This window comes from Saccopteryx leptura, chromosome 6 (assembly GCF_036850995.1).
Source record: "Saccopteryx leptura isolate mSacLep1 chromosome 6, mSacLep1_pri_phased_curated, whole genome shotgun sequence".
Classification (NCBI taxonomy): Eukaryota; Metazoa; Chordata; class Mammalia; order Chiroptera; family Emballonuridae; genus Saccopteryx; species Saccopteryx leptura.
This window is the reverse complement of record NC_089508.1, coordinates 31,719,146-31,740,635: the sequence shown is the minus strand read 5'-3', so window position 1 is coordinate 31,740,635 and position 21,490 is coordinate 31,719,146. Positions and strand designations below refer to the sequence as shown.

The 21,490-nt window shown below is 49.6% G+C and overlaps 1 protein-coding gene across 1 annotated transcript; it reads right to left on the bottom strand.

Annotated features, from left to right (window-relative positions):
• Nucleotides 1-4,665: 4,665 nt before the first annotated feature.
• On the bottom strand, nucleotides 4,666-10,097 carry CCDC177 (coiled-coil domain containing 177). The gene is made up of 2 exons (XM_066343459.1): nucleotides 9,813-10,097; nucleotides 4,666-8,929 (listed from the first exon to the last, which is right to left on the bottom strand). Exon 2 carries the CDS (start codon nucleotides 8,899-8,901, stop codon nucleotides 6,802-6,804), a length of 2,100 nt encoding a protein of 699 aa, XP_066199556.1. The 5' UTR covers nucleotides 8,902-8,929; nucleotides 9,813-10,097; the 3' UTR covers nucleotides 4,666-6,801.
• Between the last annotated feature and the right edge of the window lie 11,393 nt (nucleotides 10,098-21,490).

Below are 21,490 nucleotides of genomic sequence, written 5' to 3'. Positions count from 1 at the left end.
CTCCCTCTCTGTGTCCTCACTTCCTGATGCACAGTGAGATCTAGCGTGGACTGGTGGCCTGTTCAGTACCTCTGTGCAATGATGTGTGTCCGGAGTGGGGAGCAGACTTCTATAAACCCAGCTAACCCCACTGTTGCTAATGTCCATGCAGCTGTCTGTGGGCAGGAAAGGAGGCTGGGGCATTTTTAGAGCCTTCTTAGAGGCTGATTTGCTGAGGATGAAGTGATGCTACTGCACACCCACCTCTCTCCTTCCTGCTTCAATATCTGTTCCTACAGTGAGCACACCAGCCCTCTCCCACACTGGGCTTGTCCCAGACCCTCTCCCTCATTCCCATGTGGCCACAGCAGAGATGGGTGCTCGTCCCAGATGTCCTGCCAGGTGCCACATCCTGCAGTACTGGAGCCCCCTTCAATAGTGGTTCTCTCAAAGCCTCTCCCACTTGGTTCTGCTAAACATGTTACCACAGAATTTGGGTCTCACTAGGACAGAAAAACACCCGCTTTCTCCCAAGAAAGATATACAAAATTTAAACTATACTGTCATTTTATGCATCATTTAAGAAGTCTTAAAATGTCAAACATTATCATCAGATGTTAATTTTATTGCCAAACATTCAGTAAACAAAGTACTCCCTTCCCCTCCCCCCAGCCACAGACTACTACACATTCCTTTGGAATGGCTGTGGGACTGCTACACACAGACAACCACAGAGGGCTGCACAACCAGGGACGCAACCACAGAGGGCTGCCATCCAAGCCTGGTGTCCCCCCCATACCACCTGGCTGAAGGTCCACCTACCCCATTCCTTCTCTCACCACCCTTCCAAGTTCAAGATAACAGTATCCACAAATTGAGTGCTATCTGCCAGCAACGGTGCTGCTTTCCAAGCATTAACTCATTTAACAACTCCCTACCAAGTAGAATTTATTGTCCCCATTTTACAGACAAAAGAAGGGCGTGTGGAATAGTAGGTAATATGATTCAGGACACTTGTTCCTTTGCCAAATGCTTTGCTTTAAAGGTATAGTAGGTCCTGGCCAGTTGGCTCAGTGGTAGAGTGTTGGCCTGGAGTGGGGAAGTCCTGGGTTTGATTCCCGGTCAGGGCACACAGGAGAAGTGACCATCTGCTTCTCCACTCTTTCCCCCTCCTCCTTTTTTAAAATTTTTAAGTGAGAGGCATGGAGGCAGAGAGACAGACTTCTGCATATGTCCTGACTGGGGTATATCCAGCAAGCCCCTCTATGGGGCCTGCTCTGCCCATCTGAGATGGCTGCTCTGTTGCTGAGAAACTGAGCTATTTTAGTGCCTGAGGTGAGGCCATGGAGCCATCCTCAGTGCCTGGGGCCAACTTGCTTGACCATTCTAGCCATGGCTGCAGGAGGGGAAGAGAGAGAGAAAGGGGAGGGGGAGGGGGAGAGAAGTAGATGGTCACTTCTCCTGTGTGCCCTGACTGAGAATCAAACCTGGGACATTCACATGCTGGGCCAATGCTCTACCACTAAGCCAACCAGCCAGGGCTCCCCCCTCCTCCTTTTCTTTCTCTCTCTTCCCCTCTTGAAGTCATGGCTCTATTGGTCGAGCAAGTTGGCCCCTGGCACTGAGGATGGCTCCATGGCCTGCCTCAGGCACTGAGATGGCTCAGTTGCCGAACAATGGAGCAGCGGCCCCAGATGGGCAGAGCATCGCCCTCTAGTGGGCCTGCCAGGTGGATCCGGTCAGGGCACATGTGGGAGTCTGTCTCTCTGCTTCCCTGCCTCTCACTTCACTAAAAATAAAATAAAATAAAATAAAGGTACAGTAACCACATGGACTGGATTTTCAAGGGGCAGCTCAATTTCTCCAGAGTTTACCCTTCCTAGAAGAATAAGGTAGCTACAGGTTCCTTCCTTCTGCAAGAATGGTGATGTTAGAATCAGTAGAAGTGTGTGCATGCATGTGCACACTCAAATACAGTAGCTATAGTTCATCTTTCTGACTGTCATGTGAATTGTGCAAGTAAGTGTCTGACACAAACACATGCCATCGATACTGTACTAGTGAAGAGGGAGAAAGTCATGAACACTTCAAAATGGCAGCTAATTTAAAAATCACTTTGGACTAGGTTTTTGTGCTCATGTGGGAGGTGACACTATTTGAGGAATCACACTGCAAATGATTATCAGGGTTCCTCAGAAGACCACAGTCCCCTCCTATATCCTAATATTTGCTACCAACTCCATCCTCTGTCCCAGCCAAAGCAGCACCAAGGACAGTATGAAGGGCTGGGGAGGAGGGGGTGTCGGCGGGGAGGGCACAGGGCTGGGAGAGGGCACATGTGGAGAGCGCTTCAGAGCTCTGTGGGACAGCACATATGTGAGCAGACAAGATACTCTTCTGCAAAGCATGTGATTGGGTGTAATACTGTAGGTGCTGCATCTGACACCCAAGGCCAAATGTGTCACATATAAGCCTAAATATAATTTCTAGAACTGCAAGTTATTGGCTAGGTCCCTGAAAGCCCTTATCCAGCCTCTGTCAAGAAATTCCAAGTGTCCTTATGTTCCCCTGCCAAACGTGGCCAGGGTGAAGATGCAGTCATATGATGGGAAAAAGACAAGCCTTCCCAGCAACCTATGTGTCACCTCATTCATCTGAAAGTTTTAAGAAGTGGAATATTCTAGATCACTAAACTTTCTCATTGATTTAGTAGGGGTCAGAAATCTTTTTCTGTTGGGACTTTAAAACTGGAAATACTTCTGAAATGCTGTTTCTTGTCTCAGCAAGAGTGGTTGACCGACGGAGCTGGTCCTGTCTTGGTGATCTGGGACCTGCACAGCCTGAGGCACGGTTCTCTAGGTCCATAATCTTTATTTCTGCTGCCTCTGTTAACAGCAACACAGAGTAATGCCCTTGAAGGTAATTAATCTCTCTCTTTTTACTGTAATTTAAGTACATGGCCTTATGAATTTGACCTGATTAATCAAGTCTCCTCCGAGGGAAAGAGAACAACGTCTTCGATGATGGTTGGTTGGCAGATGGAGTGTCCTCGGGAAACTGAAAATGCTTGAAATTAGTTCTTGAAGAACCACCAGGTGTGCCTGTGAATGGATACCAGGCTGGGAAGGTAGTTAAGCCCAGAGGGGAAACAAATGTGTCCGCTCATGACATTGAAGCATAAATGGTTCCCAAGGTCAATGATCAGAGAGACTGTTTCCCTAGCAACAAGAGTAGTACTGCTGGCACATAGCAGGTACTCAATACAAATATGCTGAATGAATGGAGGCCTGTCTACTTGATCTATTTTATACAGATTTACCCTGGTCACCATTCATTTGTCCATCATCCATCCATCTTTCTTTTTCTCTGCCCAGTATTTCTGTGCTTACCTTGTGTGAAGTGCTAAACTGTGGGCTACAGGGGAATTAATGGTAAACAAGATATAGCCCCTTATAAAGAGTCAGTCAACCCTGTGTTTCAATAGACTTTTAAAAGGTGGGGAATAAGTGGTGGGTGTTACAAAATGGCATGAACACAGCTGCATTCTCACATGCCCTTTAACCCACAGACTCTTCGCCTTTGGCAAATCCTGCTTACTGCTTCCACTGAAGACTTACAGTCCGTGTGCTTCTGCAAGAAGATTTCCAACTTCCTTTCCAGATGTGGTGTAAGCATCGGTCACTGCCTGTGCAGGACACTGGACTAGCTTAACAGGTAACTCCACCAGAAACAATGTTCTGCTTGTTTCCTTGGTAATGAACCAAACTGAAGCTTCTTCCAACACTTTCCATTCCTCCTCACCTCAATTCAAAGGATGTTCTAAGACGGCCAATGTGAAGGTCTTGGGCCACTTCCAGGCTGCCATTTCCTGGATGGTAAGAACTTCCAGCATGGTGCTCTAGTCTAAGGCAAATTCTGGGCATTGGTTTGAATGTTCACATCAGGAGAAGCAAGGCATTCTCACCGTCAGCTCCACCACACCTACACCTCCAATTTTCTCTTGCCGTATTTAAGGATAAGAAACACTTCTCCTCTCTGGCATCATTTTAAAGAGAAGACTATAAATAAAGGGCCCAACAAAGAGTCTTGGAAATTGCTCCTCCTCAAAGAGCAACATGACCACTTTTCCTAGTATATAAAGATGGGTCTATATAGAGGATGGTCTAAAATTTGGGAGAACCATTCTTTACTATTACTAGGCTTGGCTTCTATGTTTGCTTTAATTCAACTTAGCTATATGGGTTTTTTTGTTTTGTTTTTTTTTAAGAATCCAAAAGTTTCTTCCTTTGTACAGTACTTTTCTCTAAGTGTAAAATTCTCATTTGGTGACATATAGACTTGGGCCTTTGCATCACATGACCTGCAGTGTGCTTTTTGAGACTATTCCTTTCTGCACTAGGTCATAACAGGACAGTACACTCTCTAGGCATAGCAGTCACATGATCCTCTCTCTTTATAGTGACAGCACCTGCAGTTCCAAAGTCATAGCACAGAGAGCACCACTTTGATCCTGACTCATCCTCATAGTGTTTGTGAGAGAAGAGGACAGATATGCTCACCTTGGCCATGAAACCATGGCACAGAAAGGTGATCTACATGGTCACTCAGTGAGTCAGAAAACAAACTGAATAAAGGGTGAAGTAAGATCCCCTCTGTATCTTTCAGTGTTTTATAAAAACACACACACACACACAAAACCCAAAACAGACTGTGTCCTCATCTGAATGCACCTACTTTAGAAGTAAGTAGTTTTAGGTAGAACTTCCTGTTAAGGTTTCTAAAGCCCTCTAGCAAATCAGGAACCACAAGTAATAACCAGTATCACATTAACATTTTAGTTACATGCCCCTGACTCACAGACAATGCCAATTATTACAGCTCACTGACATCCTGGTTACTGACAAGAAGAAAATTTGAGGGAAAATTTAGCCACTCAAGAAATAAATCTTGGCACAGCTTCTTTCCTGGTTTTATCACATCCTAAATATAACACCTAAGCACCATTCTTTCTACACAATACTCTTGGTACCTGTGGGCACACGGTTGGGGGGAAGGGGTACTGACGAAGTGTGTGTGTGTGTGATACCAGACATTTTAGGGACAATTCTGCCCAGCAGAATATACATGAAATATGCCTAACATAGTAGTTCTCTACCCTGATTTTTATTTTTTGGTAATTCTTATTTCCTGACCCTGATTTAATGTAAAAGTAATGTTTTACTTCCCACCTTCCCTGATGAAGGCAGAGTCAGTGGGTAGGTGCTGCTGGGGGCTGATTTTGGCTTCATGGAAGGGAAGTATTCCAGGGGTTAAGTTGCCTGAAGATAACTAACTGAACAGGACTTTTGGGACCAGGGAGTGGCCTGGTCTTACAAATATTTTCCCCCAGAGGCTAAATGACCATATGTCCATGATGCACTGTTCCTTCCAATGTTAGGACTCCATAATTCCAGAAACAAACTAAGCCAACAGCAGCCCTCCTGCCTCCCAACTTCAGGTCAAGAAAGGCACAAAGACGACCAAACAAATACTACTGAGGTGGTGCTTTGGATCCGGGAGACCTTGAGGTACCAGGAGAAGAGTACTAATGGCCCGATCTGGCCAATGCAGGCGAGGCACAGAGAGACCCATTCAATACTTTCAGTCATAGGAGAGAGGGAATGTAGAGGGGGAGGAGGGGAGGAGAAGATACACTGCCAACAACCATGAGCACAACTCTCAACAGCAAAGAGGCAATTCTAGCTCTGCGGCTGCCAGTCAATTGCCCTCAGAGCCATCGAGATGATTCCTTCACAGAGGGAATAATACTAACTACAGTCCAAACTCCCTGGGGCCCACCTTGGGACAGCTTCCAGGGCTGGAGATTTAGGCAGGATTGGCCTGGGCAGGCACATAAGGTAGCTCTGCTTCTTAAGGCATGGCTGCTCTCTGTGAGGAGTGAGCTCCACACTGGGAGGTGGGCATCAGACGTTTCCTCCCCTAAAACTACCCTGCAAGAACGCTTCATCAGGTTTAACACTGCTACCTAACGAGCCCGCCTCCCCCCAGGGGCTGAGGGCTTCCGCTAAAGCTAAACAGCATGACCAAATCAACTGATTTTTGTGTGTGTCACTTGGGAGAATAAAGAGAAAAAAAAAAAAAGAGACACAAATTGATCATTATTTGCAGGTGATTGTCTAACTAGAAAACCTAGGGGAACCGATGAAAAACCTATCAGGGCTAAGACCAGAATTTGCTCAAGTGGCAGGATAAAGGTCAAGCATACAAAAATCACTAGCTTTTCAGGTCACTTGGGTGTGGCCTAACACCTTCGAAGTGCTGTGCTTTTCTGGGAGGCCTCTGAGCTTTGTGAAACTTGTCATGTTTTAAAAGATGGAGGTGAGCCAGAAAGATGCCTCCTCAACTGCATTAAGGGCAGTGGTCTCAGACACCAATATGTGAAAGAGCCTGAGGCGACTACTGCAGAATGGAGCAATCACCCCTGCTCTCTCTCCTAGGGGGCCCTCCCACCAGTCCGGACCCAGCGCCTGTCTCCCAGCTCCATTCCAACTCAAGAGACACACAGGGACGCTTAGCAAAAACCGGTGCGGGAACCACCACGGGTGGGTATGGTTAAAGATTGTGCTGTGTCATTTCCATACGAAGTTAGTTTTTAAAAACAAAGGCGGAAACTGACAGGCCTGCCGTCTTGGTCCTCTTACTGCCTCACTGGTCAGAAGCTTCGAGAGGTGCGCGTGCTGCGTGCGCCCCAACGGGGGCCTCCCAATGTCTGGTCAAAGTGGCCAAAGGAGGCCCCACAGTGTGGCCCTCGCAGGACGGCGGTCATTTCCGGTCCAGGCTGGCGTGTAGCTGGGCCTCCCGCACCATGCGGTCGAAGGAGCGCGTATTGGTTTCCTCGCGCACCTTCTCCCGCACGTGGAAGGAAGCCCGGGCTGTGGAGCGAGCGCTCTCCAGCGCGCTCCGCCGATCCCGCGACAGCTGCTCGCTGCGCTCCAGCTTGCGCCCGATGGCTTGGAGCAGCTCCCGCCGGCGGCAGTCTTCGTCCTTCTCCACCTTCTCCTTTTTGGCGCGCTGGGCTCGCTCTTTTTCCAGCCGGCTCTGGCCCACGCGCCGCGCCTTCTGTTGCACCGCCTCCTCCGCCACTTGCGTCGCGTGTTGCAGCCGCCGCTCCCCTGCCCGGGCCAGCGCCTCCAGGTGCGCCTGATGCTCGCGCTCTTTGCGCTCGGCCGCCTCCTTGGCCCGCCGGCCCTGCAGCTCCTCCCTCCGGGCCCGCTCCCGCAGCTCCCGGGTGCGCTGCTCCACCAAGTGCTCGTAGTTCTCCTGAGCGCGACCCAAGCTGGCCTCCAGGGAGCTCCGGAGGCCCTCGCGCTGCTCGTGCTCCTGGCGGGCCCGGTCTTGAAGCAGCGCCTGCTGGCGCACCTGTTCGGCCCGGCTCAGCTCCCGCTTCTCCCGCTGCAACTGGCCCTCCTGCCGTTGCTTGATACACGCCGCGCGCTGGGCGCGCTCCCTGCGGACCTGCTCGGCCCGTTCGAGCCCTTCCTGCAGGCCTTCCTGCCGCTGCTTCAGGTTCTGCTCCTGCTGCAGCTTGCGCAGCCGGTCCTCCCGGGCCGTGCGTTCCGCCCGCTCCCGCCGCAGCAGGCTCTGGCGCTCGGTCAGTTCCCGCCGCCGTTCTTCGCTAAGCTCCCACTGCCGCTGCCGCCGCCGCGCTGCCTCGCGCTCCTCGCGGCCCCGGCGGCCGCGCCGCTCCTCCACCTGCGCGGCCCAGGCCCGACGGCCCCGCTCCAGGGCGCGATGCTTCTCGCGCTCCTCACGCTCCCGCCGCTGCTCGGCGTGCACGCGCTGCTGCTCCCATTGGCCGTGGGCCGCGGCGCGCTGCTCCAACAACAGGCGCTCCTCCTGATGCCGCGCCAGCATGAGCGCAGCGATTTTTCGGTCGCGCTCGGGAACCCCGCGCAGGCCCCGCTCGGCGCGCACTTGACGCACGATGCGCTCCACATGCTGAGCCGTCTGCGGTGAGTGGCTCAGATCGCCGAGGCTGAAGCTGCGGGCCGTGAGTGGCACTAGGGCGAGGGCAGACGGGCGGCCCAGACGGTTGGGAACAGAGGACAACGACCCCGCGGGGCAGCTGTTTCTAGCGGAGGCCCGCGGCGGCCAGCGCAGCTCCCGCAGGCTCTCCCCGCTGTAGGATGATGACGACGCACCGGACTCCGAACTGAGGGCGCCCTCACGCCGGCGGGACAGTGAGTCTAGTGAATGGCTCTTTCTACCCGCCCGCGAACCCGCGGGTGGAGGTTGGGGCCGGGCCGGGGACGGATTGGAGGATGCCTTGCGGGCCGCGCGCGGCGCGGGCGACGCCGGGAGGCTGGCGCTGCTGCAGCTGCTGGTGCCGCCGGCGCTGGGGGCCGAGGCCGCAGCGGCCGCGTGGCCCAGCGGCGTGAAGAGGCGCCGCTTCTCCTCCCGCACGATGCGCTCGCGCTCGGCCCGGCACTGCTGCAGCTTGGCGCGCCGCTCCTCCTCGTAGGCCTCGTACAGGCCGGTGGCCACCCGCATGGAGCGGCCCGGGGCCTCGCGCACCAGGTCGGCCAGGGCTCGCGGCAGCAGCTCCACTGGTTTGACGGCGCAGCGCGCGCAGGCCTCGAGCGAGCGAGGGCTGGTCAGCACGTAGCGGCTGCCCTCGGCTTCTGGACAGTCGAAGTTGAAGAGATCGAGGTGCAGCAGCGGGGACTGCTCCCGCCGCCCGCCTTCTGTCGCACATGGAACTTCCGCTTTGCGGGGCACCGCTGCGGAGGCCGAAGCCGAAGGAGCCGCGGGCTGCTGGGCGCCCTGGGCATCAGGGGTGGGCACGGACGCGGCGGCTCCGTTTCCTCCGGAGCCTGCAGGCTCGGCTCCCGCCTTCTCCTCTTCAGGTACGGGGTCCACCATGGCTGAAACGTGTCCTTTTGTGGAGTCTCTGCGGATGACAAGGGAGGGACATCGCGGAATACATATAAGGACAGTTCCCTCCTCCCCATTCAGTTCCACCCTGTCCCAAATTAATCCGCTTTGGGATTAGGCTTAGAGGCTCGATGATGGGACGTAAATTAAATCATAATTCAGATTCTCTGAAAACCTAGGCAGCCCGGTGGGGGAGGGGGGTCGGTACTGGTGCAGAGAGAGCAGCCTCAATCTCCTTGAGCCCCGGAGTGCCCGGCAGAAGCCGTGACCAAGCTCCCTAGGGCGTCTGGCCCGTTAGATGCACCTCCTTGGGGCAAGTTAAGATGAAAAAATCGAGGTGCGGACTAGGGAGGCGCTGGAGGATTCCCGGGAGGATTAGCCTATTTGTTTGTAGCTTAGGCGGGCAACGGGGGATGCAGCTTTGCAGGAACAAAAAGGGAATAGGCCTTTTCATCCCCCACAGTGCATTGCTGCGAGGACCCCATTCGCCTAGGAAAGAAGTTACGGTTGATTTCTCCTTGCCAAAAGAGACCAGGCATGGGGCCCAGGGGTGATGGGAGGGCTGACAGAAATGCCTCAAACCTAAAAGGCCTCTCCCGGAGGGGTGATCGATCTTTCTCCTGCTTCTTGGGTAGGGAGCTTGGTAGGAGCTGTGCCTGGCTTTCCTCTTCCGCGAACCCCCTCCCTTTTTTTGCCGGGGATGGAGAAGGCGCCTAGGTCCTCCCAGTTACACTCGACCTTCTCCAAGTCTGATATGCTAAAGGCAGCATCCACCCCAGTCTAGGCTCGGACACCTGCCCCCAGATGCCCTTCGAGTTCCCCCTCCAAACCGTACCCCAGGTGAATCCCTGGGACTCATCTAGTCCGGCTGCTCCAGGTCCCCAGGCCGATTCACTTACCGCAGGTCCCGGGCTCAGGCCCCGCGCGGAGGGCTTTTGTTAGCAGCTCGCGGCTTTTCCTAGCTCCTCTTCAGTCCCCGCGCCGGCGGGGTCGGGTTACTGCCCGCTGCAGCCGAGATAGAAGCTCCAGCTGCCACCGCAGCCACCTCCAGCGTCTCTCCATGGGGCCCGCACACACCCCACACGCTACCTACAAGCGGGAGGGGGAGTGCAACAAGGTTTCCTTAAAATAACGCGGCTCGGCTTCCTTTCCTCTCACTGATTTTTTAAAAAGGAAGCGGTTCTATCGCTGCTGCACCCACTGCCGCCTCTCCAGCCAAGAAGTACCGCAGGTCTTTCCATACCCCCTGGCGCCTCCTGGTGGACACTGAAGGGTATTCATTTGTTTAGAAGGTGAAGAAGAAAAATTTAATACAGTATATACATATACATATAAAATATAGATTTGTATATTACATATTTCTTTTGATGTTTTAACTGGGTAAAGTTAAGGAATAAATTTTTTTTCCTCGAGGGTATCCTTGAGAAACAAACTTGACAGTGAATAATGGGATGGAAATATGGTTCCTGATCCAAACTATGATGTTATTTTTAAAGAAAAACTAAAAACAGTCAGCCTGACCGATGGTGGCACAGTGGATAGAGCGTCGACCTAGGACGCTGAGGTCTCACGTTTGAAACCCCGAGGTCGCCAGCTTGAGCACAGGCTCACCAACCTGAGAGCGGGGTCACTGGCTTGAGCCCAAGGTTGCTGGCTTGAGCAAGGGATAATTACTTCTCATAGGTGCCTTGACGGGTGGGGGGGGGGGGCTCCAGTTAATAAATTATTATCTCACTAATTAAATAACTAGTGAACAACTAAAGTGCCACGACTACAAGTTGATGCTTCTCATCTCTCTCTCTCTCTCTCTCTCTCTCTCTCTCTCAAGAGAAAGAAAGAAAGTAAAACTAAAACATTCAGATAGGTTTGAGGCAAGCATACGATGTGTGGACTAGTGTTTGATGAGACATTTTAAGACTTCCTGGTTCAAGATAACAAAACTAAAACCAGTTAGTGCCATTTAGTGAGTATTATTCGAGGCACTTCCTCCTTACCTCCCCCCATTTTTTTTTTTTTTGTATTTTTCTGAAGCTGGAAACGGGGAGAAACAGTCAGACAGACTCCCGCATGCGCCCGACCGGGATCCACCCCGCACGCCCACCAGGGGCGAAGCTCTGCCCACCAGGGGGCAATGCTCTGCCCCTCCGGGGCGTCGCTCTGCGTCGCTCTGCCGCGACCAGAGCCACTCTAGCACCTGGGGCAGAGGCCAAGGAGCCATCCCCAGCGCCCGGGCCATCTTTGCTCCAATGGAGCCTTGGCTGCGGGAGGGGAAGAGAGAGACAGAGAGGAAGGAGGGGGAGGGGTGGAGAAGCAAATGGGCGCTTCTCCTATGTGCCCTGGCCGGGAATCGAACCCGGGTCCCCCACACGCCAGGCCGACGCTCTACCGCTGAGCCAATCCGCCAGGGCCCCTCCCCCCATTTTGAGTGATGGTGGCCATAGGAGACAGGTGGGAGGAGTACTGGGAGGGGCAGGAGCGTGGCTGAGAGATAACATGAGCGAGCATGGTGAACTACATTGTTAATAACCTTGACATTGTCAGGCAGTGAGGAGCAAGTGAATGGCTCAAAGCAGGGAAATGACATGATTTGATTTATATTTTAGGAACACAACTCTGGCAACAATGGAATGAAGGCTTTCAGAGGGCCAGAAGGAGGCAGGAAGCCCACTTAGCTGGACGCTGCAGTCACCTGAAGCAGCAATGATTGGGACCTGAAGGAGAACAACAGTAGGAGCAGCCCGGTGAGAGGTGGGGGCAGAGATTCCTAAAGTAGAGAGTAAAGCAGTGCTCAGAGAGAGCTTGGTTTGGGGTGTGAGGAGCGGTGAGGGGTCAGGGATGACTTCCAGGAGCAATGAGGTGGTGGGTGTACTGCAGAGAGTGTGGATTCAAGTGGGAGGATTAGGAGGTTGGTGTGGAGGGCCAGGGAAGGATGGGCTCCTTTTGGACACCTGACTTGGAGGTGTTGCTGCTCAGCAGGTGGCTGGGTAAGCTGTCTCAGAGGTCTGGACTGGAACTAAAGTTTAGGGCATCGTCACCATGTTTGAGATTCCTAAAACCAACAGTGTGAGTGATATTACCCAGGGAGGGCAGGTGGAGCAATAGGGACGAGGGCATTGATGAGATTGCTAAGGGACAAGGAATCCGTTAAAGGGACCAATAAGGACAGACAGGAAAGCAGGGGCTTGTGGAGACTAATAGCAGAGCACTTCAGAAAGAGGGTGTGTCCCAGTGTTAGGCTGCAGAGGTCAGAAGATTTTGCCTGCAATCAAATACCCACTGAAACTGGTGATGAGCGTCTTTGGTAACATCAGAAAAACAGCTGCAGTATTGTACTAGGGGCTGATGCCAAAGCACAGGAGGTTGAGGTGCAATGGAAGCTGAGAAAGTGAGAGTTACTGACTCTTGACATTTGGATGAGACTGTTCAAGACTGTGAAGGGTTGGAGGTTTTACACTACTTCCATGCGAGCAGGGTCATAGATGCTGGCGGAAGATAGGAGACATTTGGATCAGAAACAAAGAACTTTGTTACTTGAGGTACAGCTGGCAACATGAGGTTAATGTTTTTGTTGGTTGACCTTGCTCCTCAAGTCCATGGAGTAATGAAGAGGTGGGCTCAGATACATACTGCACATACAGTCGGTATGTGTTGCAGCTGAACGACCTTAAGTTAGTAAACCCTTATCCTTTCAAGGGGGCTACTAGCAAACCTGTTTGACCTTTTCCCCAGAGGGAGGCTTGGGAGTTAGACACTAATCATTTAAATGCCAGTTCAGCCAGGCTGTGTGATTTGAGGCAGGTTTCTTAGCCCCTCAGAGCCTCAACTGCCTCAAAAGAGGAATGCATAGAATAGACTAGGGGTTGGGAACCTGTGGCTCGCGAGCCAGATGTGGCTCTTTTGATGGCTGCATCTGGCTCGCAGACAAATCTTTAATAAAAATAATAGATGGCCTGACCTGTGGTGGTGCAGTGGATCAAGTGTCGACCTGGAAATGCTGAGGTCGCCGGTTTGAAACCCTGGTCTTGCCTGGTCAAGGCATGTATGGGAGTTGATGCTTCTGGCTCCTCCCCTTCTCTATCTCTGTCTCTCTCTCCTCTCTCTCCTTCTCTGTCTCTCTCTCCTCTTTAAAAATGAATAAAATAAAAAATTTAAAAAAATACTTAAAAAAATAAAAATAATAATAACATTAAAAATATAAAACATTCTCATGTATTATAATCCATTCATTTCCTACCGCTCATGTTCATGGTTGCAGGTGGCTTGAGCCAATCACAGCTGTCCTCCGGGACAACACCAAATTTTTATTGGATAATGCCTAATGTACATGGGTCGTTGTATGGCTCTCATAGAATTACATTTTAAAATATGTGGTGTTCATGGCTCTCTCAGCCAAAAAGGTTCCCGACCCCTGGTATAGACAGAGATATACCCCTTGAGATAATAATTTATTAAGTACCCTGTTAGATCCTTGAATGTACAGTAATAGCCCACTGTTAGTGTGGGCTGCTGTAACAAATTATCATGCAATGAGTGGCTTAAACAACAATTTCTTTTTCCTAGTTCCGGGGACTGGGAAATCCAAGATCAAGGGGCTGCAGACCTGATGTCTGGTGAGGGCGCACTTTCTGGTTGTATTCTCACATGGAGGAAACCAGAGAGAGAGAGCAAGTGCTCATTTATCTTGTCTTATAAGGACACTAATGCATTGTAAGGGCTCCATCCTCATGATCTAATCACCTCCCAAAGGCCCCACGTCCAAATGCCATTCATTACATTGGGGGTTAGGGTTACAACATACGAATTTGGCAGGGGGACATCACATTCAGTCTATAGCACTCACTTATTTTGGACAAAAAACCTTATACAGTGTAGACATTATTACTTAAATTCCTTCTAATCAGTCCCTACCACCTGTCTCAGCTCTGTATATGTGTGTTTATTCCCTTTAGTACAATTCTATGCACCAAATAGAGATTATTCGCTCCACAGTTCTAAATCAGGAGCTGGTAAACTGATCTGTGGGCTGCATCCATTGGCTGTATTGTAAATCAATTCTTATTGGAATACAGCCATGCTTATTTGCTTACATATTGTCTACACTGCTTGCTTTTCATGAAACAATGGCAAAATTGAATGGGTTTGGCCAAGATTGTAGGACTCCTAAAGCTTAAAACATTTATTATAAAGTTTTTTTTTATTATTTATTTTATTTATTTATTTTTTTTTTACAGAGACAGAGAGAGAGTCAGAGAGAGAGGAATAGACAGGGACAGACAGACAGAAACGAAGAGAGATGAGAAGCATCAATCATTAGTTTTTCATTGCGCGTTGCAACACCTTAGTTGTTCATTGATTGCTTTCTCATATGTGCCTTGACCGCGGGCCTTCAGCAGACCAAGTAACCCTTTGCTGGAGCCAGCGACCTTGGATTCAAGCTGGTGGGCTTTTTGCTCAAACCAGATGAACCGGCGCTCAAGCTGGTGACCTCGGGGTCTCAAACCTGGGTCCTCTGCATCCCAGTCCGACGCTCTATCTACTGCGCCACCGCCTGGTCAGGCTATTATAAGGGTTTTTACAGGAAAATATTACCAATACCTGTTTTAATGATTGATAACAGTTTGTGGCAGTTATCAGCTTATTGCCTTGCTCCTCCAAATTCAGTCTTCACTACATACTCTGGGATACTGGACTGGATGCATTTTCGCACAATCCTGAAGTTAGCCAGTAGAGGGTGCTGGAGGGATGTTGCAGAAAAAAGGTGCTTTTCTCTCTGGTTCCTGTGTGCTCCTGCTGCATGATGAGTGGTACAAGAGTGTGGGGACATCCTATGGCTTCCTGCTCCAGCTGGGTGCCTGGAGCGGTCTCTTGGGGACCTTGCAGCACAGGCCCAGGCCTGGTAAGCACCTTCCCGACTGAGCCTTCCTGAGGCAGACACCCAGACACCCAGCAGCTCTAAGCCTTGTGCCTTGACTCCCTCTTACCAGCCTCATTCCATGCTTGAAGGTCATTTCCTGCTTGCCTGGCAATTATGAAGCAGCTATGCCCCAGACAAAATTCGGCGCTGCCCCTAAGGGCTACAGTCATACCTTCTCCACTGACGTCCGAACCTGGACCTTTTGGAAGGTGCTCCTCTTCCCGGTTGTCTTTCCTCAATTTCTCTCTCTCAGCCTTAGGGAACCCTTGAGAGTTCTCTTTATATTTACTTTTGGTTTACAGTTTAAAGCCTCTTAATATTAAGCTCCTTGTGCTTAAATTACTATATGGTTTCTGTGTCCTGGTTAGACTCAGAATAATACATAGTATAAACTGCAACCATCCCCAATTCTTTTTATTTATTAAAATGATTTTACTTATTGATTTTATTTTATTTTATTTTATTTTATTTTGTATTTTTTCTGAAGCTGGAAACGGAGAGACAGTCAGACAGACTCCCGCATGCGCCCAACCAGGATCCACCCGGCACGCCCACCAGGGGCGATGCTCTGCCCACCAGGGGGCGATGTTCTGCCCCAACGGGGCGTCCCTCTGTCGCGACCAGAGCCACTCTGGCGCCTGGGGCAGAGGCCAAGGAGCCATCCCCAGCGCCCGGGCCATCTTTGCTCCAATGGAGCCTTGGCTGTGGGAGGGGAAGAGAGAGACAGAGAGGAAGGAGGGGGTGGGGGTGGAGAAGCAAATGGGCGCTTCTCCTATGTGCCCTGGCCGGTAATCGAACCCGGGTCCCCCGCTCGCCAGGCTGATGCTCTACTGCTGAGCCAACCGGCCAGGGCCTACTTATTGATTTTAGAGAGAGAGAGATAGGCAGGGGATATGAGCAGGAAGCATCAACTCATAGTTGCTTCTTGTATGTTCCAAGCCCAGGGTTTCAAACAGGCAACCTCAGCATTCTAGTCAATGCTGTATCCACTGCGCCACCACAGGTCAGATACCATTCCTAATTCTTGAGACTAAAGCCTTCAGGAGAAATTTGGGACACAAACCAGCAGGTAAAAGTAATTGTTTAAAAATAAAGGATTTTATTTCAGACTTGATTGAAGTTAAAAAGTACAAAAAAAAAAAAAAAAGGAAGGAGAAAAATCACCCTAAGACCACCAACTTGGTGTACGTAGCAGGGACTTGTAAGCTGCAGGAGGACCATCCATGTCTGTTTCTGCTCACAACTGTGCAGGGCCTGGTACCTAGTAGGCGCCTCCTGCTGAGTGCATCCGTGAGATGGAATGGAGTCTAAGAAGTGCTACTTTCCCAGCATGTGCACCATGAAACTGGCCTTGTCAAATACCCTGATCCATTAAGCCACTCTGAGGAATCTTCACTTAGGCTTGTTTTGCAGGTGATGCTCATGTTTGAGAACTGTCCTGTGGGACACGGGACCCCAACCTGCACTAATCCGTGGAGGTGTATCAGCAAGGCAAGCCAGAGGGACTCTTACAATTAACCTAACAGGAGTTTCTCTCACTTCTATAGGGCCATCCACTGTTTCACTCTGTATGGAGAAGTATCTTCATTCCTGAGCATGAACATGCATTGGGGGTGCTGTCCTGTGGGCATTTGAGACATTTATGGGTCTGCTTGAAAGAGTAGACTGTTGCTCAGGCGCAAGATTTCTAGTTTCTCTGCCTCCCTTATTGGATCCTCTGCCTAAAGGCTTTAGGCTCCTCCTGTTTTCCAAAAGGCTACTCTGAGGTTACAGCTCCTGTTCCCCACAGGCCACTTCTCCAACTATCTGGTAGTGCACGCATGCGCGCGCGCACACACACACACACACAAACACACTCTTTTTTTTTCCTTTTTTTTTTTTCTTTTTGTATTTTTCTGAAGCTGGAAATGGGGAGAGACAGTCAGACAGACTCCCGCATGCGCCCGACCGGGATCCACCGGCACGCCCACCAGGGGCCATGCTCTGCCCCTCTGGGGCCTCGCTCTGCCGCGACCAGAGCCACTCTAGCACCTGGGGCAGAGGCCAAGGAGCCATCCCCAGCACCCGGGCCATCTTTGCCCCAATGGAGCCTTGGCTGCGGGAGGGGAAGAGAGAGACAGAGAGGAAGGAGAGGGGGAGGGGTGGAGAAGCAAATGGGCGCTTCTCCTATGTGCCCTGGCTGGGAATCGAACCCGGGTCCCCCGCATGCCAGGCCGACGCTCTACCGCTGAGCCAACCAGCCAGGGCCCACACACTTTTTTTTAAGTGCACAATTATAACTTCAAACATTGTACACTATTGCCCTTCATCATGTCTTAGACTGGTCACCAGTCATCTGATGTTTACATTTGGAGATTCAGGGAGAAATCATATTCTATTACTGGCCCCTTTATTGCAAGTTTTTTTTTTTTTTTGAGGATCAGGAATCTACCATCAGGCTCCTTTAACCCTTCTAAACATGTCAGTCAGTCACACAAGAACAACAACAACAACAATGCATAGAAGACATTGTTTAAAAGTGCCAAGCTTAGCTAGGAAGTCGGGGAATAGTGAGAAGGGTAAGACAGGGTCCTTGCCCCAAATGCTAGTTGCAATAACAATACCCAAACATTTAAGAAGTTATCCAAATTATTATTATTAGGTTTTAGAAGATTTTATTTATTGATTTTATAGAGAAAGAAAGGGAAGGTGAGGAGTGGGAAGCATCAACTTGTGGTAGTTGCTTCTCATATGTGCCATGACCGGGCAGGGCAAGCCTGGGGTTTTGAACTGGCGACCTCAGCATTCCAGGTTGATGCTTTATCCACTGCACCACCACAGGTCAGGCAAAAAGTTAACTAATAAAAAAGTTAAATCAGTTACAAGGTACACAGGATAAAAAAGTGATGACAAGGCAGAATGTGATTAATGCATTACTAATTAGTGCATTACTAATTAGTAATTACTAGTTAATGTTGGGTAGGTTCTTCAACCTCTAAGTCTGATTTCCTTTGTTTGTATTAGCCTGCTAGGGCTGCCATAACAAAATACCACAGACTAGGTGGCTTAAACAACAAACATTTATTGTCTCAGAACTCAGGCGGCTGGAAGTCCAAGATCATGGTGTCCACAGGTTTGGATTCTTCTGTGGTCTCTCTCTTTGGCTTGTAGATGGCTGCTGTCTTGTTATGTCCTTGGTGTGTCATCCCTCTGTCTGTGTTTCCAATGTCATAATCTCCTCTTCTCCTAAGGACATTAGTCATATTGGATTAGGGTCCACCCTGACAACCTCACATTAACTTCATTATCTCTATAAAGGTCCCGTCTCTGGTATCATTCTGAAGTACTCGGGGTTAGGACTGCAGCATATGACTGTTGAGGGTCCACAGTGCAGCTCATAACTAACAAAATGAAAATAACGATTTCTGGCTATCTTTGGTCAAATATTGATTGAGTGCCTATTGTGTGCCAAGCACTGGAACCACTGGTGGAGCCCCATCAACACGGAGTCTGTGATGGGGGAAACAATTATGAATCAATCACACGTGCTGGGAAGGAGAGGGACTCCTGAGAGAGCATCTAATCAGGCAAGAGGCAGCCATCACCTGAACTAAGGCAGCAGCAGTGAGGACAGCGAAGAGAAACATGTTGAAGCTAATTTAAAGAAAGAATCAATAAAACTGGTGGGGATTCAGTGTGGGTCCACAACTCTCAGGTCTCCTGCTTAGGGGCCTGGGTGTGTTGGTACAGATTGCAGGGGCTAGTGCCACTTGCTGAGATGGGGAATGGAGGAGGAAGAGGAACGAGTTTTGAGCAAAGATGAGTATCTCCTCTTTGGACCAGTTTAATGGCCATGTCCATCAGTTATCTAACCCAATAGTTGAGAGCATGAGCTTCTGAGTCCACAAATCTGGGTTGGAATCCCAGTTTGTTCATATCCTGGGAGAGTTACTCAACCTCTCTGAACTGCCATTTGTTTACTATAAAATGGATAAAGTAATATCTCCCTTATAATGTTGTTGCTGAGAATTAAATGAGGTAAACTATGTTCAACACATAGCACAGTGTACCCATGTACATGGTGCATAGTAAGCACTCAAAAAATGTCTGGTCATTGTTGTTATTAAATTTGAGTGGCCCTGGCCATTCGGTTCAGTGGATAGAGCATTGGCCCGGTATGTGGATGTCCAGGGTTTGACCCCCAGTCAGGGCACACATGAGAAGCGACCATTTGCTTCTCTTCCCCTCCAGTTTTCCCTTCTCTCCCTCTTCCTCTCTTGTAGCCAGTGGTTCAATTGGTTTGAGCGTCACCCCGGCACTGAGGTTAGCTCGGTTGGTCTGAGTGTCGGCCTCGGGCACCGAGGATAACTTGGTTGATTTGAGTATTGGCCCCCGACAGGGGTTGCCGGGTGGATCCTGGTCAGAGTATGTGTGGGAGTCTATCTCTCCTCTTCTCACTTAAAAAGAATTTTTTTTTTTTTTTAATGAAATGGTGAGCAAATCCAAGCTCTCTCTGGTTGATTTCCTTTAGATCATGACTCTAACCTGGATTTTAGTACTTCTGCTTTATTTGGAAACATTGCCCTCTGCTTATTTTATATTTTTGTTCCTGGAGCTCAAAGGGTTTCCTGATTCTCAGTTCTTTGATAGAGTTGGGTAGAAGGCAAGATTATTTTGTTTACCTAAGGTAAATTTTTAGTGGGGAACGCAATCATATTCTCACTGCAGGTGGCGCCCTTCCTCTGCACATCCTCCTGTAGAACTAATTCTCTGAAGTCAGAAACCTGGTCTGAAAGCACCAAACCAAATCCCTGAAACTCAGAGGAATGTCCATCGCACCTGAAGAACAATTTCACAAGGGAACTTGAAAATGCCGCATTTGGCTGTAGGAACTGACTTGTACCTACAAGTCTCCAAGCAGGCCATGCTGTTTCATGCTTCTGTCTGTCTCTGCATGTACCCTTTGCTGGCAATACTTGTTCCATTTGACTTTGCCTCACTAACTCCCTCTCGTCTAGCAAAACTCAGCTCAGATATCACCTCCTCAATGAAGCCTTCCCTGATTGGCCTTTTATTTGGGGCCAATCCTCTGTGCTTTCACCACATCCTGAGCATTTCATTTGGATGGAGCTACAATAAATGTTTTGGGGGTGTAGTTGGTTTGTTTGGTTTTTTTTGTTTGTTTGGTTTTTTGTTTGTTTGTTTTTTACAGAGACAGAGAGTCAGAGAGAGGGACTGATAGGGGCAGACAGACAGGAAGGGAGAGAGATTAAAAGCATCAATCATCAGTTTTTCGTTGCGACACCTTAGTTGTTCATTGATTGCTTTCTCATATGTGCCTTGACCGCGGGCCTTCAGCAGACCGAGTAACCCCTTGCTCGAGCCAGCAGTCTTGGGTCCAAGCTGGTGAGCTTTTGCTCAAACCAGATGAGCCCACGCTCAAGCTGGCGACCTCGGGGTCTCGAACCTGGATCCTCTACATCCCAGTCTGATGCTCTATCCACTGCACCACTGCCTGGTCAGGCCAATAAATGTTTTTAAACATTTTATTATAGAAAACTTCAAGCATAAAAAAAGAATGATCTAAGAATATCAATCTTATGGAACTAATTTCTGATTAATTTCCCCCACAAGATAGGGACCTCTGTGAAGAGTGGATCTATATTTTATACCTCTGTGAAGAGGATATAACGAGTCTCTACCCTGTGCCTGACATAGATACTCAGTAAAGGTGTGAGGTATAAGTGGAAGTACACTTGGTCCAATTTCTCTATTCATATTCTTCCTCCTCGTCCCTCCCTTGTTTGGGAAGCTCTCCCCATCTAGACCTCCAGTCCTTGAGGAGCAGCCACGGACACTCCAAGCAGCACTCAGGACTGAGTGTGGTTCACCATGACACCCCCCCTTCACCATGGTTTGGTGTGAGCTTTGGAACCACACACACATGTCCAAATTTCAGCGGTCATGTTGTTTTAATGACCATGACAAATTATTATTATTATTTAGATTGTATTTATTCATTTTTATTGGAGAGAGAGAGAAAGGAAAGAGATAGAACAGGGGGAGGAGAAGGAAGCATCAACTCCCATATGTGCCTTGACCAGACAAGCCTGGGGTTTTGAACTGGCAACCTCAGCATTCCAGGTCGCCGCTTTATCCACCGCACCACCACAGACAACAAATTACTTTAACATCTCCGAGCCTCTGTTGCATTATCTATAAAATAAAAATAAAAATTGTTTGCTTCACAGAGCTGTTGTGAGAATTAAATAAGATACCCAGTTGCTTGGCACATAGCAGGTGTAATAGATGCTTGTTTCCTTTCTTTTGGGTTTTATGTTGATTCCAGGAAAATGACTTCATCCCTGTAGAAGAATGGCTGTTATTCATTATGCAGCTGGAACAATGACAACACGGATCTTTGGGAAACACTGGCTTTCCCTGCCGGGCACAGGAAATGGAACAGCAGTCTCCCTGCACACCCCTGCCCTCTGATTCTGGAAACAGAGGCCAGACTGGCCAAGGTAAAATGGAAAGGGTAGGAGGCCCCTACACTGTGTCCTCCAGTTCTCCAGTTCTGCTAATCCATTCTGCCATTCATTTATTCATTCATTCAACCTCTGTATTTTTAATTTTTTTTAGCAAGAGTGACAGGAGCAGACAGAAAGGGAGAGAGATGAGAAG